At 42.6% G+C, this 14,977-nt stretch overlaps 1 protein-coding gene across 1 annotated transcript in view; it reads right to left on the reverse strand.

Annotated features, from left to right (window-relative positions):
* Positions 1 to 14,977, reverse strand: part of LRRC56 (leucine rich repeat containing 56) — a 67,330-nt gene that overhangs the window by 36,518 nt on the left and 15,835 nt on the right. The window contains exons 3-4 of the mRNA XM_059825859.1: positions 9,391 to 9,478; positions 1,128 to 1,188 (exon numbers count right to left, since the gene is read on the reverse strand). Coding sequence (XP_059681842.1) covers positions 1,128 to 1,188; positions 9,391 to 9,478 — 149 coding nt within the window. The remainder of the gene's footprint in view (positions 1 to 1,127; positions 1,189 to 9,390; positions 9,479 to 14,977) is intronic.

Below are 14,977 nucleotides of genomic sequence, written 5' to 3' on the forward strand. Positions count from 1 at the left end.
CTTAATTTTTTTTCCTATTTAATATAATAAAATGTCTTTTGATATTGTCAAAAATATGATTTTTTTCACCCACTACTTACTCCTCCATTGCAATAACGGAGCAATTTCATGCTTATGACAGTGGTTGGTTGCCATTAAAATAATTGCAGCAATGTAGAATCACCACTTTTCCATGTTATGGATTAGAAGGTGGAAAAAAAAAATATAGGCTGCAAATACTTCATCTCATCACCAGAACAAGGGAAAATAAGATCAAAGTGTGACAACTGAAGTTCATTAGCTACTTTAGTGACGATGCAGGAGACCAAGAAGAATTTATCGCTGTTTCCCATCAGGGAACATGTTCCCTTTAACAAGAATTAGCAAAATCACTAATTTTTTTCCCCACAAATTTAGCAGATAGCCATACAAAGCCAGAGAGCAGTCCTGTTTAACATACAGATGGCCCTTTACACAGCCCTTTACTGATATGAACTGTACTTTTCCATTATGCATTAATTACCAAGGGTAATACAGATATCAGCACAAGAAAGAGAAGACAGCTCTGCCTCCTCATTGCGATGATTTTCACTTCTACCTTCCCAACCTGACAACTCCCCAGTTCTCTGGGAGAAAACGTGTGAGGCTTTCACAGAGCGCAGCAAGGCAGGGACATGCAGTCTTTATAGCAGCTCTCATAAACCCGACTACATTGACTTCAATAAAGCCAAAGTGATTTTCATCAGCTGAGGAACTGGTCTGACTTGTATAGAACAGGCTACTGTGCACAATAAAAGCCCAAAGGCTGAAACACTTTGAAATCCAAGCGCCTAGACATAGATAAGAGGTGAATTTCTAGCTCCTTTCAAATTTGCAACAAAGTTCCGTGCACTTCAGCATGGCAGGAACATCCCTGGTGTCAGACTGAGGCTAATTCATTGGCATCACTGCAGCGACACTGATTTATTCCAGCTCTGGTCCTGTCCTTAAACTTACGTAGTTGCGGAGCATATATTCATGACCTAATCCATTATCACGGCATGGGGAAATGGGAGAAATGAAAGCAGCACAAATGAAGATTTTATCACTTAAATAAAAGTGAGGGCTGTTATTCTTTATGTTTATTTCAGTTATCGTTCATTTCTTACCTCACAGACACAAGCAAGCTATTGTTCAACTTCAGCTCTCTCAGATTAGGTAGATAGGCACCTATGGGAACAGAATAAAAAATCACTTTGCAGACCTGGGAGTAGAGTAAAGGAAACTTCTGACAATTACAAGTTGAAGCATCTAATTTTATATGCATTTCTCACCTGTTTCTGCCAGATCTGTGCTGGACCTCTTCTAAGAAAATTAATGACATTATTTCAGTCAAAAAATATTTCAACCTTTGCATTTTTGCAACATATACGTATTGTCTGCATGACTACCCAATTATAATTTTTGGAACCCCTCTCTGACAATTCTGATAGAGCACCTTTCCAGACAGACAGCGACAGAAACTGGCTTGACGGGTGACTGTTTTCTTTGGTCTGATTCCCAACCCTTATTGACTATTAACTGAGTGATTCTCTGAAGAGGTAAGGGATGTTTTAGAGTATAGCATTCCATGACCTCTGATTTCTACATAATGCTCTCATTTCTCTCCCCCAAAATCTTTTTTCTTCCTATTTAATGGCAAGCAGTGATGGACTTACCGGACACACAGCTAAGTAACACTTCTTCAAAATGTAATTTTGAGTCGAACAACAAAAGCATAATTTCCCATGTCACAACATCATCTTTTATAGTTCACAGAATCACAGAATCACTAAGGTTGGAAAAGACGTGTAAGATCATCAAGTCCAACCATCAACTAACACCACCATGCCCACTCAACCATGTCCTGCAGTGCCACGTCCACACGTTCCTTGAACACCTCCAGGGATGGTGACTCCACCACCTCCCTGGGCAGCCTCTTCCAATGCTTCATCACCCTCTCAGTAAAGAAATTTTTCCTAATATCCAGCCTTAACCTGCTGCAACTTAAGGCCATTTCCTCTTGTCCTGAGGAAAAGTTCAGAGGTCCCCAAAACGCTACTTACGTTTTGCTAAGCATTGCCTTCTCCTTTTAATTTTTTGGACGTGATCCATTGTTTACTATCCAATTGTACAAGTTTGGTATCTATGAAAGCCTCAGTATTCTGTTGTTATTACTTTGATTAACGCTTTTTTCTACTCCCAAGAGACATTTGCCTTTTTGGTTGCTTCTACAGGTGCCTCTGAACCAAAATCACAGACCAAATCCCTGGAAGCTACAGAATAATTTGGATATAGCTCAAGTCCCAGGAAACACTCGCTATTGAAAACAGCAAACTTGTACCCATTCCCACTAGCAGAGTTTACCCATGGCTGGCGAGGATCCTCCAGTATAACATGCAACCATGTAGAGGTAATACCAATTTTAGACAAACTGGATCATTGCTAAAAAATTAAAATCTGTTCTTAGCAAATATTTTTATGAGTCCTCTGAGTAATCTCTCTCTGGCAAGGGTGATTTAGCAGCGTCCAGAAGGACAGCATTCCAGCTTTTTGCAAAGGATCAAAAGAAAAAACAAAAAAATAAAATTAAAAAAAAAAAAAAAAAAACAAAAAGAAAAGAAAAAGGGAGTGGGATCTCAAAAGCAAACAACGGAGGTCATGTTGTTCATCCCATTTCCCCAGATGGAACAAGAGCATTTATGGTAAAAACATTTTAATAAATCATGTTTTAGTAGAAGCGTCATCTGTATCTAATGCTATTTGGGAGCGATTATAATCCACATATTGATCTTCATGCTATACTTCAAATATTTAACTTCATGTCTTTGCAAAGCTTTTTAGAAAATATTAAAAATTCAAAACACATTGTGCAATTTTTTAGCCTTATTTTTTGATCATTTTCCATAATCAATAAAAACTGTAGTACAAATTATAACACACCATCCTCATCCCGCAGGGCATACTTTCTCACATCAAACAAGTTTTATAAAGTATGGCAAGAAAATAATTTGGAGTCCTGACAGAGGAGATATTAGGATCTCTGTTAATTATTCACAGCAGTCATACTGGCTACTGAGCAAAGACTTCTTCAGATATAATCCGTGCACTAAGAACCCCCTCCCCGAAAAAAACCAAAATCTAGATTAAAAAAATTGCTATCATCTTTCTGATAAGAAACCTGAAGCACAGGGAGATGAAATGACTTTCCCCAAAGCATTACAGGAAAGAACAAGGAGGGTGCAGTAGCCTCTCCAGTCCCAGCCCAGCAGTGGGTAATAGCTTTGACACGGATTCAACCAGAGAGGTTAAAGGGTTATCGAGCAAAGGCTATTGCAAAGCATTACACAGCAAATGGGTTTTAAAAACTAGTATTAAGCAGAAGATTTGAATGAGGAGTCAAGAAAACTAGTTCAAGAGAAACAGAGGGACTTGCTCAAGAAAAAGCTTTCCACTGAATGGATTTAGGGTCGGTTCAGGAAAACAACCCACTACTAAAGGATTCAAAGAGGCAGAGTGACAGGCTGCTGATACAGTTTTCACATCTGGTTATTTCATTCTTGTAACCCGATCCCCCATCTCGGACATTTTATTGTATTTTGGCACAGTCTATCCCTGGGAACTTGTAGAGTGTTAAACTCTAATGTGCTGTTTACTAGACTGAAATAAAAGTATGTTATGTGCTGTGGTGCAAAATCCTGCCAACAAGACTTTTGCAACATATTTCTCCAATTCTGCAGGTTCTTCCCTCCTTTATGTTTTACATTTGATATGTAATTGTTCTTTGGTGCTAAGAATACATTGCCCATTTGATTTTGCTGGTTTTTATAGTCCCAGCTCCTTATATATAGATTAGACTGGAAGATTAAGTTAAGAAGAGAAAATTATAAAATGAAGGTGACAAAATAAAAGATCTATCCAAACGTACCAATGTACTTCTAATTTTCTTAATTTTAACCCTCATGGCATCTTTCCTGAGAGCAAGAACACAATTTATTCATCTATTAACATAAAAATACTCCAAAATATCAACAATATTAACTTCTAATACTAATTTTAAAAGTACAGACAATATATTCCTTATCCTGAAACTGCCTTCACACTGTTTAATTTTGAGAGAATGGTCCAGAAAAATGCTGATGACGGCAGTACAAGGCTGAGAATTCAGAATGGCAAGCAATGTTATCTCATCTGTCTACGACTCCCTTTCACTAAATACCCTTTTTTTTTATATGGCTCTGACATTACTAACCACCAACAATGTACTAACGTTGAACTACTCTCCTGTACTATCCCAGTGGAACAAAACGAAACGAAGAACAGAAAGAAATAAATCAAAGTGTAAGGCAGGTGAATAAAAGTGATACAAGCACACTCAACAACATTGCCTTAAGTGCTGCGCTTCACAAGCAGGGTAGCAATGCAGATGTCTTTCTGAGCTGCCTTGGTACAGCAGGTGATATTTAGATAACTGCCTAGGAGTAAGGAGAGAACAGGCAAGATGCTGGTTATATTATATTCTACAAGCTCCAACACTTATATTTAGAACACTTTTTGTTTACATGACAATGCATTCTTTAGGTAGCATCATATATCTTGTTCTTCTATTCTTAACAAAAAATCATCGTGGCTTGACTTCTTACGCCTTCTGGAATATGGACTAGTGAAAAACATACACAAAAGAAATGCCTGACAAATACTTGTGCTGGCATCAGGCAACCTACGTGTTTTGTTGATCCTACAGTACAAAACAGGCAAGTGAACGCAGGCTGCGCTCTTCTAGCAAGAGCAACCTAATACGTAAATTAAACAGGCTATTTAATTCTCTTAAGCTGCGTTTGATCAAGTAAGATACATCACCTCAATGTTATTTCCACGCATGTTCTAAATGTGAAATTTTTGCACGTTTCTGGAGTGAATTGGGCACCGCAACTGGAGATAAGACCACAGCACTTGCAGGAAAACCCAAGCTAGCTGCAGTCTAGCTACCCGAGATGAGAATCTCACAAAAAACCACATCAGCGCAGGGTTTAACATAAGCTCACTGCTCCAGTACGTACTTGTGACTCCTGGAGAGCCTGCCCAAGCCCTGCTGCAGCGGGTGCTGGGGTGCCTTCTCAGGGAGGTTTGTCAGTACCAGCTAAACCAAGACCAGCGTGGGCAGGGACACACATGCCGGACTCAAGCCTCCAGCCTCCGCACTGGCTTCCTGACCACGCGAGCACCTGCCGCTGCGACGCTGGCTGCCGACAAACATCTCCCGGCTTCACATCGGGAACACCGACAAACAGAGCAAGAGGAAAGGGAGACGATGACCTGCGTGAAAAGTAACGGGTGCCTACTTCTGAACCTTTAGCAGAGCTTTTCCTTGATAAAACACGTGCAAGGGAAGCGGCAGTCTCCAGACATGTAATCAACTTAGCCTGGCCACCAGCAGGCAACAATTCAATAAGTACCAGCGAACAGCACTGTGGGTAACTTGATTTGTAGCTATTAAAATCACTTAGAAACAAGAGAACTATGTAGTGTCTTAAATGACTCTATCCCACCATTACTTTCAACAGGAATTTCTACAAGCCGGTCATGAATGCAGTCCCAGATCTGTCAGCAATCAAAACTGAAGGGATAAGCTAATGAAAAGGAAATAGTCCATCTGTTTGAGTATGAACTGAAGCCTCCATGCAGCTGAAGAGCACAGAAGTCAAGTCCAAGATCTGCAAAGCTGGATACAAGACTTGCCAGGACGGTTCAGTGTCTCGCCTGTCACTCAGCAAGGTGCACTGAAAACAAACAGCTAGAGATTTCAACAATTACCCCAAGTCCCACTAAGACTCAGATTCAAGCTCTCGCACAAAGCCTTTCCTCAATTTTAAAACTGATCACATGAAAATATTTTAATATCGGTCTTTTCGTGTTTTAGCCCACACCCTGTCCCTAAGAAACACAACTCGTCCTTCCCACTGTGTCACGCCATTGTGTAGAGGCAGACCTGACGAACTGGGAATGGTTAGCAGGATGGCGCTTCCAAGTTTAGCACATCCCAAAGTGGAATGCTCATAAGAAAAACTCAAGCAACATGTTTTAAATCACTCTGGAAATCTTGCTAAAGAAGATGTAAGCCCTCAGTGCTTCTGTTACACGCTGCGTATGGCTGCGAACATTGAAACGTTTCTCATGTGGAAATTGCGGTGTAAATTTGGGGTTCGAGCGCTGCAAGGTTCCAGGTGACCCAGAGTTATGTGCAGTCTAGCAACTTAAATGGCCAGGTAAAAAAAGTTTCAAGAGCTTGCACAGCCTACCTTATCTTTACATATAAAACTAGTTAAAATAATATTGTTTACTGAGTGTGAACTGATCATCCAAAGAAATAATTCCTTGATGATAAAGACGCTCTTACCCACCTTCTACAACTGAGGAATACAGTGAAAGCAAGGTTAACTGATTTAATATGGCTATAAAGAAAGCTAATTAGCCAGGTTTGGAATGCAAACAGAAACACCAAATTGCAGAGTGGTCCAGGCTGGAGGGAACAGCCGGGGATCTCCATCCAGCCTTCTGCTCAGAGCCAGGTCTTCTATGAGATCAGACCAGGGTGCTTAGGGCTTCACCCAGTGGCGTCTTGAAAACCTCCAAGGATGGAGACTCCAAACCTCTCTGGTTACCCCTATTGCTCAACTGTCCTAATGGTGGAAAAGCTTTTCCTTCTGTCACACTGGAACTTCTGTCATTCCAGCTGGTCTGGTTCTTACCCTACTCCTTCCCTCAGGCTATTCATCCAGACCCCTGTGACCAGAGACCAGGTCAGCAGTGCACAGTTTCAGGGGCAGGCAGCCAGCGAGGAGCATGCGATGAGCCCGACACCATCAACAGACAACACCAAGTTGGGCGGGAGTGTTGATCTGCTCAAGGGTAGGGAGGCTCTGCAGAGGGATCTGGACAGGCTGGATGGATGGGCCCAGGCCAACTGTGTGAGGTTCAACAAGGCCAAGTGCCGGATCCTGCACTTGGGTCACAACAACCCCCTGCAACACTACAGGCTTGGGGACGAGTGGCTGGAAAGCTGCCCGGCGGAAAAGGACCTGGGGGTGTTGGTCAACAGCCGGCTGAAGATGAGCCAGCAGTGTGCCCAGGTGGCCAAGAAGGCCAACGACATCCTGGCCTGTGTCAGAAACAGTGTGGCAGCAGGAGTAGGGAGGTGATCGTGCCCCTGTACTCGGCGCTGGTGAGGCCGCACCTCGAATGCTGTGTTCAGTTTTGGGCCCCTCACTACCAGAAGGACATTGAGGTGCTGGAGCGTGTCCAGAGAAGGGCGACGGAGCTGGTGAGGGGTCTGGAGCACAAGTGTGATGAGGAGCGGCTGAGGGAGCTGGGGTTGTTCAGTCTGGAGAAGAGGAGGCTGAGGGGAGACCTCATCGCTCTCTACAACTACCTGAAAGGGGGTTGTGGGGAGGTGGGTGTTGGTCTCTTCTCCCAAGTGACAAGTGATAGAACGAGAGGAAATGGCCTCAAGTTGCACCAGGGGAGGTTTAGACTGGATATTAGGAAAAATTTCTTTCCTGAGAGGGTGGTGAAGCATTGGAAGAGGCTGCCCAGGGAGGTGGTGGAGTCACCATCCCTGGAGGTGTTCAAGGAATGTGTGGATGTGGCACTGCGGGACATGGTTGAGTGGGCATGGTGGGGTTGGGTTGATGGTTGGACTTGATGATCTTACAGGTCTTTTCCAACCTTAGTGATTCTGTGAACAGCAGCCTTGCTTACATCATTCACATTGAAGGTACAAACTGCCCTGCGATACCCTTAAAAATTTAGGCCTTACTCTAGGTGCCTAAAAATCAGTTGTCACATGAAAAAAACCTGCAAGGAACTGATGATCCCTGGAAGCATTGAGTGACAAACTTTCTGCCCTAGCCACCTGCTGACATTTGCGAAGAGATTTTCACAGGGAAGAAATTCAGAAATGCGCTTGAAAAGAAAAGACAGAAGGAAATTCAGGATGGTCTTGATGTTCTGTTATTCTCAAAAGCAGTGGGGACCTGCAGCTGCTGGTTTTTATAGTCCTCAAGGGCTGACTCTTGGTGCAAACGGTGGGACATAAACAAGATGGAAATTGTTTGCAACATGGCAACAGTGCTCTGTATTCTGTAAAAGCTGCAAAAGCCTAACCACAGGGAGCAGAAAGAAATGGATTTATTCCAGTAACGGAAAGGAAAGGAAAGGGAAGTACAGAGTGAAAAAGGTGGAACATTTTGCTAGCTTGTCACAGCTAATGTAAAATGGCATAGGAATGGGAGCACCACTTTTGAGCATTGTAGAAATGGCATAATGAGATTTTCTTATCAGCTGGAGGAAACATGACTAAATAGATGATGATCTCTGAAAGAAACGGATGTAATTTACCTTAAATTATCAAGTCCCTACCAGAAAGAGACCTATTTACGAAATAGATGGAATAACCAATACAAAGCGGCTATATAATTGAAGACAAAAGCCCCCTTCACTGTACTTGCTTAACCATTCTTGACAAATCCACGTCAAAAGACCCACTAAAGCTGATCGGCCGTTACATTATAGTTGCTTGCACATGAAAATGAACTGCTTGGCTGAAAATACCAGCACCCTCTTTTGGGGACGTGACTCCTTTTGGCACAGAAAATATTACCCTGATGCCGTTACTGAGCTTCAACGTAGCAGAAGATGAACTTGGCTGTGATGGGAACCCACATGACAGAAAATGACTCCCGGTACTGGAAAAAAGGAAGGTTTCATATTCTCTGTTTTAACTCTGCTACAGAGGGAATTCCTTTGGGACTTCCTTACTTCCCCAGAGCAATGACGGTGACACAAAAAATGAATCGCAAGCATTAGGGCTGTTTGGGGCTCATCAAAATGACGTATCTACAGGAGCTTCCTCAAGCACATCATCCAGCACAGCTCAACGAGGAGCAGAGGACACAAAGACAGGCTGCTGGCAGCATGAGCAGCCTGATACCACTAGCGATTTCTCAGCCACAGGGGAGTCTTACAGTGGAGTGAAACTGAACTTCGGCTACCGTTTCACTAGAGTAGCGCCAAGTACTCTAGAGGGCAAGGTAATCAGTAAATGCTCATTTAGGGCCTAGATGCATGTCATTCAAGAGGAATTTGTTCAAACTAATTGGCTTTAAACGGAAGTGGTGTCACTCCTCCCATTGCCATAGCTTTCAGTCCTATTTAGAGCCTCACAGAAGAAAACAGAGATCAAGGAGTGAGAGGCACCAGGGAGATCACGTTTCAAGAGCTCTTGAGCAGGACAGTACTTTACACTGGCTGTTGGTTTCTGAATCCCCAGTCCCGCTTCAAGACATGATAAAGGAAAATTTGAGGCAGAGAGCAGAAGATAAAGCGTTTTCTTACCAAAGTTTCCCAAGCTGTTCTCTCTTGTATCTACTCGCATCTCTAGGGCCTTCACTCGCTGCAGATCATCTACCCCTGTCAAAGCTTTCTGTAAAGATAAGCAGAGAAATACGTGTACTCTCATGCAATAAACCAGATGACACAGGAGCAAAAAGGTGTAGAAAGGCTTTCAACCAGTGCTTTGTCAATATATACTCAAGGTCAAAATGGCTAGAAGTGCGATCACATTGAAATAAATTTAGTATTCAAGGCTCTTTCTTCCTCGTAGCTCCGAATTATTCTAGTCTCACATAACTTCCACATTGCTTAAAGAGTCGAGGCTGAGGGTTATGTTCAAGCTGCAAATCAACAACAGGCCTACATGCCAATTAACTTCATTTAAACGGTATGTTCATGCTTAAAGATTTGCATAAGTCTTGTACTAATCCTCAGCAGACAGGAAGTGTTACCCTTAAGTGTCACCTGTAATCAAAAAGGCACTAGGTAGTAAAATTCAACACAACACACTGTTTAGCCTTTTAACCCAAAACTATGAAAAGAAAACGTGATTTTAGCTCAAGCAGCTCACTTTTCTGAAAGAAGACAACAACACTAATTACAAGAATTGCAAATTCCTTTGACAAGATCGAGGCAGTGCAAATAGAAGCCTCCAAAATCTTTCATTATTTTTGCAAAATCTTAGCAATAGGATCAACTACTGCATTAAGCAAGGGTATGTGTGTGAATGCAGGATCTTTCCTAGCTTACCACAGGATCTTTCCTAATATTCTAAAGTCTGTGTTGATACATACACGTAGATTTTGCCTTGGCAGAGGTAAGCAAGAGGACAGAAACAAGCAGAAGCTATATGCAGAGGAGAGAAGGAAGCTCTAGGACAGCCAGTGAAAACTACAGCAAGGCTGTGAAGTCCTAAGATGCTCGGCTGCAATTCCACAAGCAGCTGAAGCAATCTCACGTTACCACTGCTCTCATCCCCTGTTCCTTCCTGCTATGACCCAGCTCCCCTCTCCCCAGCTTCCCTCATCCAGGCTACATGTCCCACCACCTCCTTTGCATCAGCTTTTGGTGCTTAGTGGATCCTTCCATGCACGAATTCAACAAAACAGACCAGGAGGAAACTGTATCCTTTCTTCCTGATGGGTTAGTGGTTCATGGAGGGGTCTGAAACACTCCTTGAGAGAGGAGAAACAAGGCTTTTGTGTAACAACAACTGCCTGAAAGAGTTGATGCAAGGCATAGTGATACAACTGCTAAATTTTCACCTTTCTGTGTCAAAAGAGTTAGGACGTGGGGCTAAAACAGTCCACTTCAAAGAAAAGGCTGACCTTGACATCAGTGTCTCCTCCTCAATGACGCAATCAACAGCATGGGTTGAAAGCAGTGTTTTCACCTGCTTTTTGCCCCTCTATTTAAGATGAGGGCAGGAAGTCATTCAACAACCTCCACATACAGCAGACAAGTTTTCTTACTATTAAAACGTTACAACATTCTTTAGTTTGGTTAATAAGGGGGAAATTATTCATTAGAAGGGAATGTGTAGGACCACCTTTATGAGTTTTGGGAAGAAAAAATACGCACAAGAACATCCAGTTCATTTTGCAGGGGAAAACGGCGGTTGCGACATTCCTGCTCATCAAGTAAAATTTGTGTTGCGCACAAGCAACTGTAACTTCATTCACTCTGATGGTTCCACGTCCTAAGGACCAAACATAGTCTGAGTGTAACTGAGACGACAGTTTAAAAGGGCGTGGCTTCCTGAAAAGGTGGAGCATCCCTCCTTAAAAAACTGGCTCCCTTTGTAAGGTCTTTACTTGGACTCCTAAGAAACAGAATTATCCAAAATCTTCAACTGCTTTTGAATTGTCTTTAAAACATTGCGTTTAAAATTATTTTTAATCTTATTTTTTTAAACTGTGATTTTAAGCAGGCTGAGCCTAAAAAGCTTCTAGACTTTCTTGCCTCCTCACTAGAGTATAAGAAACAAAGGTCTAAGATGGAAACTTGGGAGTCCCCAATGGCATCCGGAAATTTACCTTCTACCCCCAGATGCAGCCACCACAAAAATGGTTTTGCTCCTGCAAAGAAGGCAAGCTTACCAACTACGGACTGCTTTCTCCACCCATGTAAACACAAGATCCCTCACGGCAAGACACATTTTGCAGTAATCCTTTTCAGCAGATGACACTGTCTGTCATATAGCACGAGACTACGTGAGAAACGAGAGCTAGCTGACGTCCTGGCACACAACCACGCACTCGGATTGCTGGACTTGGACACAAGCTTATTGTCATTAAAGGAAGCTTCTTCTGGAAAAAAAACCTCCTCCCTCCCCATCAAAAGAGTCTTAAGAGCCTACATCATTAGAAGGCAGAATAGGAAGAGGTCTCAGAACAAGTAATAAGCTTAGGGTCATACACATTGTCAGTAGAGTAGCAGAAGGTCCTGGCACCACAAGCAGCCTTTGCCTTTCTCCTTTCCGGTCTGCAAGTTCCCTGCACGCTGTCCTTCCCCCTGCTGTATTCCAGACAGCCTCCTTTCACAGTTCTGCTCCTTGTTCTCCTCTTCCAAAAATCCAAGCATAAAAGTTGCATAAAGTTATATTATCTCCTTTTCTAGGGTTCCCTATTCCTTCTCCTCATACCAGGGATTACCAGGGTGCTTCTTTGCCCTCCTTTTCCTCTTCCAGATCGACCATTTGTACTTTTTTCCCTGTCTGAGAGATGAGCTGCTTTTAGCACATCCATATTTTGTACTGCAACAGGCAGAGCTGTGGCTCCAGTGCTGGAAAGGGTTATTGGCTGCCATCACCAACTCTTTGAACTATAGATAGCTGCCTTGAAGCATGTGCTAACCAGATGCGACAGACTCCATGTGTTCTCGGTCCCCACTTCCCCGTTCTGCTTTTCCAAGAGTCTCTGTGAAAATCGCTGTCCTTCCATCTGCTGATGCTGAGGAGATGCTTGGAGAGTTTGGAACTGATTGGCCGTGGGATGCAAAAGCTATTGTACTACATGAAGGAAATGAGAAACGCTCTCGGGTTGAGGATATGAGCTCATTTAAAGGCACTAGAAGCACAGAGACCCCAGGTGTTGACTGCAAGCTAGTTAGCAAGCAAAAGGCCAGGGCGGCAGTTCAAGAGAAGGTTACGTGGTGAACAGTTCCTGTGGAAGATAGTCAGAACACTCCTACTCCCCAGACATCTTTCTTGGCATACTGGTGCAGCTGGAAGTGTGATATGTCTCATGTGTCACAGCTAAAATTCTGGCACCAGGAATGGGGGAGATTTAGGGAAGAACGTGGAAACATTTAAAATAAAGATGACACATATTTAGCAGGGTCTCCCTTTTACATTGTTGTTTAATTTCAAAGCACAGGAACCTTCATCAGAATTTGAAAGGAGGGATATTTATGAAGAATTTTGCTGCTATTGAGTAGCAAAAGGGAAAAAAAAAAAATCATGGCCAAACACACTGAAGGGGTCATCAGCTTGGACAGAGAGATGTCTGGCACCACGCAGGCAGAAGTCACGCTAAGGCGCTCTGCATCTCTTCATTCCTAGGGCCATGCCAGGTCTAGGACAAGCTCCTGCCCTAATTCAGAGGTGTCCCACTGTGGCTTTCAGGTAATGACTGCCTGCCCGCAGCTCACGGGGCTGTTTTGACAGCCAGGGACAGAAGGTTTCTCTGCCTGTGCCCCAGGAATGCTTACAGACATGAAGGTGCTGTGCCACATAGGGATTTCTTTGGCTGTTGACAGCTGCTCAGCCTCAACGTAGAGTAGACAAAAAGGGACCAAGGATCTGTTCTAGGCAAAGAGTTGGACATAGTCAGAGTTATTTTACATCAAAAATATACCTTGAAAAAAACTAACTATAATTCCAGGCTGATTGTTGGTGTCCAGAGAGGATTCTGCTTGCCACCCATCTACTGCCCAGCAAGGTAGGTATCGGTTAGATAGAGGAAGGGGATGTTTTCTGAAGAATCAAACATCAAAATCTTTCTGGCACCTGATGTTCAAGAAGGTGGCCTGACAGCTTGATTCTGGGCAGCGAGCGTTATGCTCCACCCTAAATTTGTTTATTTGAAAGGATAAATTTCCATGGTAAAGCACTGCACAATTCTTTGAAGGTGAATAAATGATAAGTAAAACAAAGACAGGTAAAGTTCGCTTTACATTTTTGCACCTCCTTCAAAATAGGAGTAAAACTATTTTCCATGAGATCATGCAGAAGCTATTAGTAAATAATTCAGCCACTATTTTAAGAAGCAACTCCATGATGGCTCACAAACCATTCCCATAGTGCAAAATGTCTGGCCAATATCTAACTGGAGAGTGTGCACTAGTTCGGAAAGCTGTTTCCTCTGACTGACAAGAAGAGCCAATAAGTATTCTGTAAAAAATTGCAAGTGAAAAATACTTCAGTACTTGCAGAGCTTCCCAACTGGCAGAACAGTCACCTGGGGGTGCTGGGAAATCCAGTTCAAGTCCCACTTGCAGCTATCTGTAAATTCCTTAATTGGCAAACAATATCTGTTCAATTAAAGTTGGTGTATACGACTGATTTCTTCTCTCTTTCCTAGATTTTTCACATACTCTAAGAAAAGTAGGTATGTTGCTGAAGAGCACGTTGCGTGCAGCTGTCAGAGAAGCATTTCCAGCTGTGCGTTTATTTTGCTGATCCTGGTTAATTTGGCTAAGACAGGAATTCCTGAGTGGTGAGCTTATTTTTCTTTTAATGCTACACCTGTATGCAAATACTAGATTCATGTCCATTCATGTGTTCATTGCCTTTTGCAGGGATTTTATTTCAAATTCCCAACTCAAGCATAATCTCTCCCTGCACAAAAAAATTAAGTACGACAAAATATTTCTTCTAAGAAGAAAATTACTAGAACGTTAACAAGGTTTTGAGCGATTCTAAGTCAAGGGATTTTCAATGAGAGGGAACAGATCTTCCCTGCGGTCCCATACACCATCTTCCTCTCAAGATGGCTGCATGCTGCAGATGCCCATAATTACAATATTTAGCTATATTTCACTACTTTCTGCATATACATACAAATACATTCTTCTCTCAGCTCAGATGAAGAGATCAGCTGGGCGTTCAATCTGCGATAGAGAGAGATCTTGGCTTGTATGAAAAGTGTAGATGAGGGCAATAATTATGAAATCTAAGTGGTCGTAATTATTAAAAATATAACATTAGTAATATTTTTATATTATATAATAATATAATATATAATACATTAGTAAAAATGTCTTTATTCTCATGCCGAAGCCTCCAAGTCACGCCAATAGATCTACATGGATAGGCCCCTGTCCAGTCTTGCCATCTCCAGTTCAGTTCCCCCCCTGACCTGTGCTGACACCTCTTTTTAAACCAGTATTAAGGGTCTGATGCTGCAAGTTGCTGGGAGATGTCCTAATTATTGCAAACTTCAAAAGGCAAGTGGGGCACCAGAAACTATATGGGAGGTTTGGTGATCTCCCAGAAACAGTCCGTATTGTTTTTGTAGGAGGAAACAAGCTCTTTACTATGCACTGAATTAACATGCAGGTCAGGAGTGGACAGGGTAGTAGATATTCT

This window comes from Gavia stellata, chromosome 17, assembly GCF_030936135.1.
Source record: "Gavia stellata isolate bGavSte3 chromosome 17, bGavSte3.hap2, whole genome shotgun sequence".
NCBI classification, from domain to species: domain Eukaryota; kingdom Metazoa; phylum Chordata; class Aves; order Gaviiformes; family Gaviidae; genus Gavia; species Gavia stellata.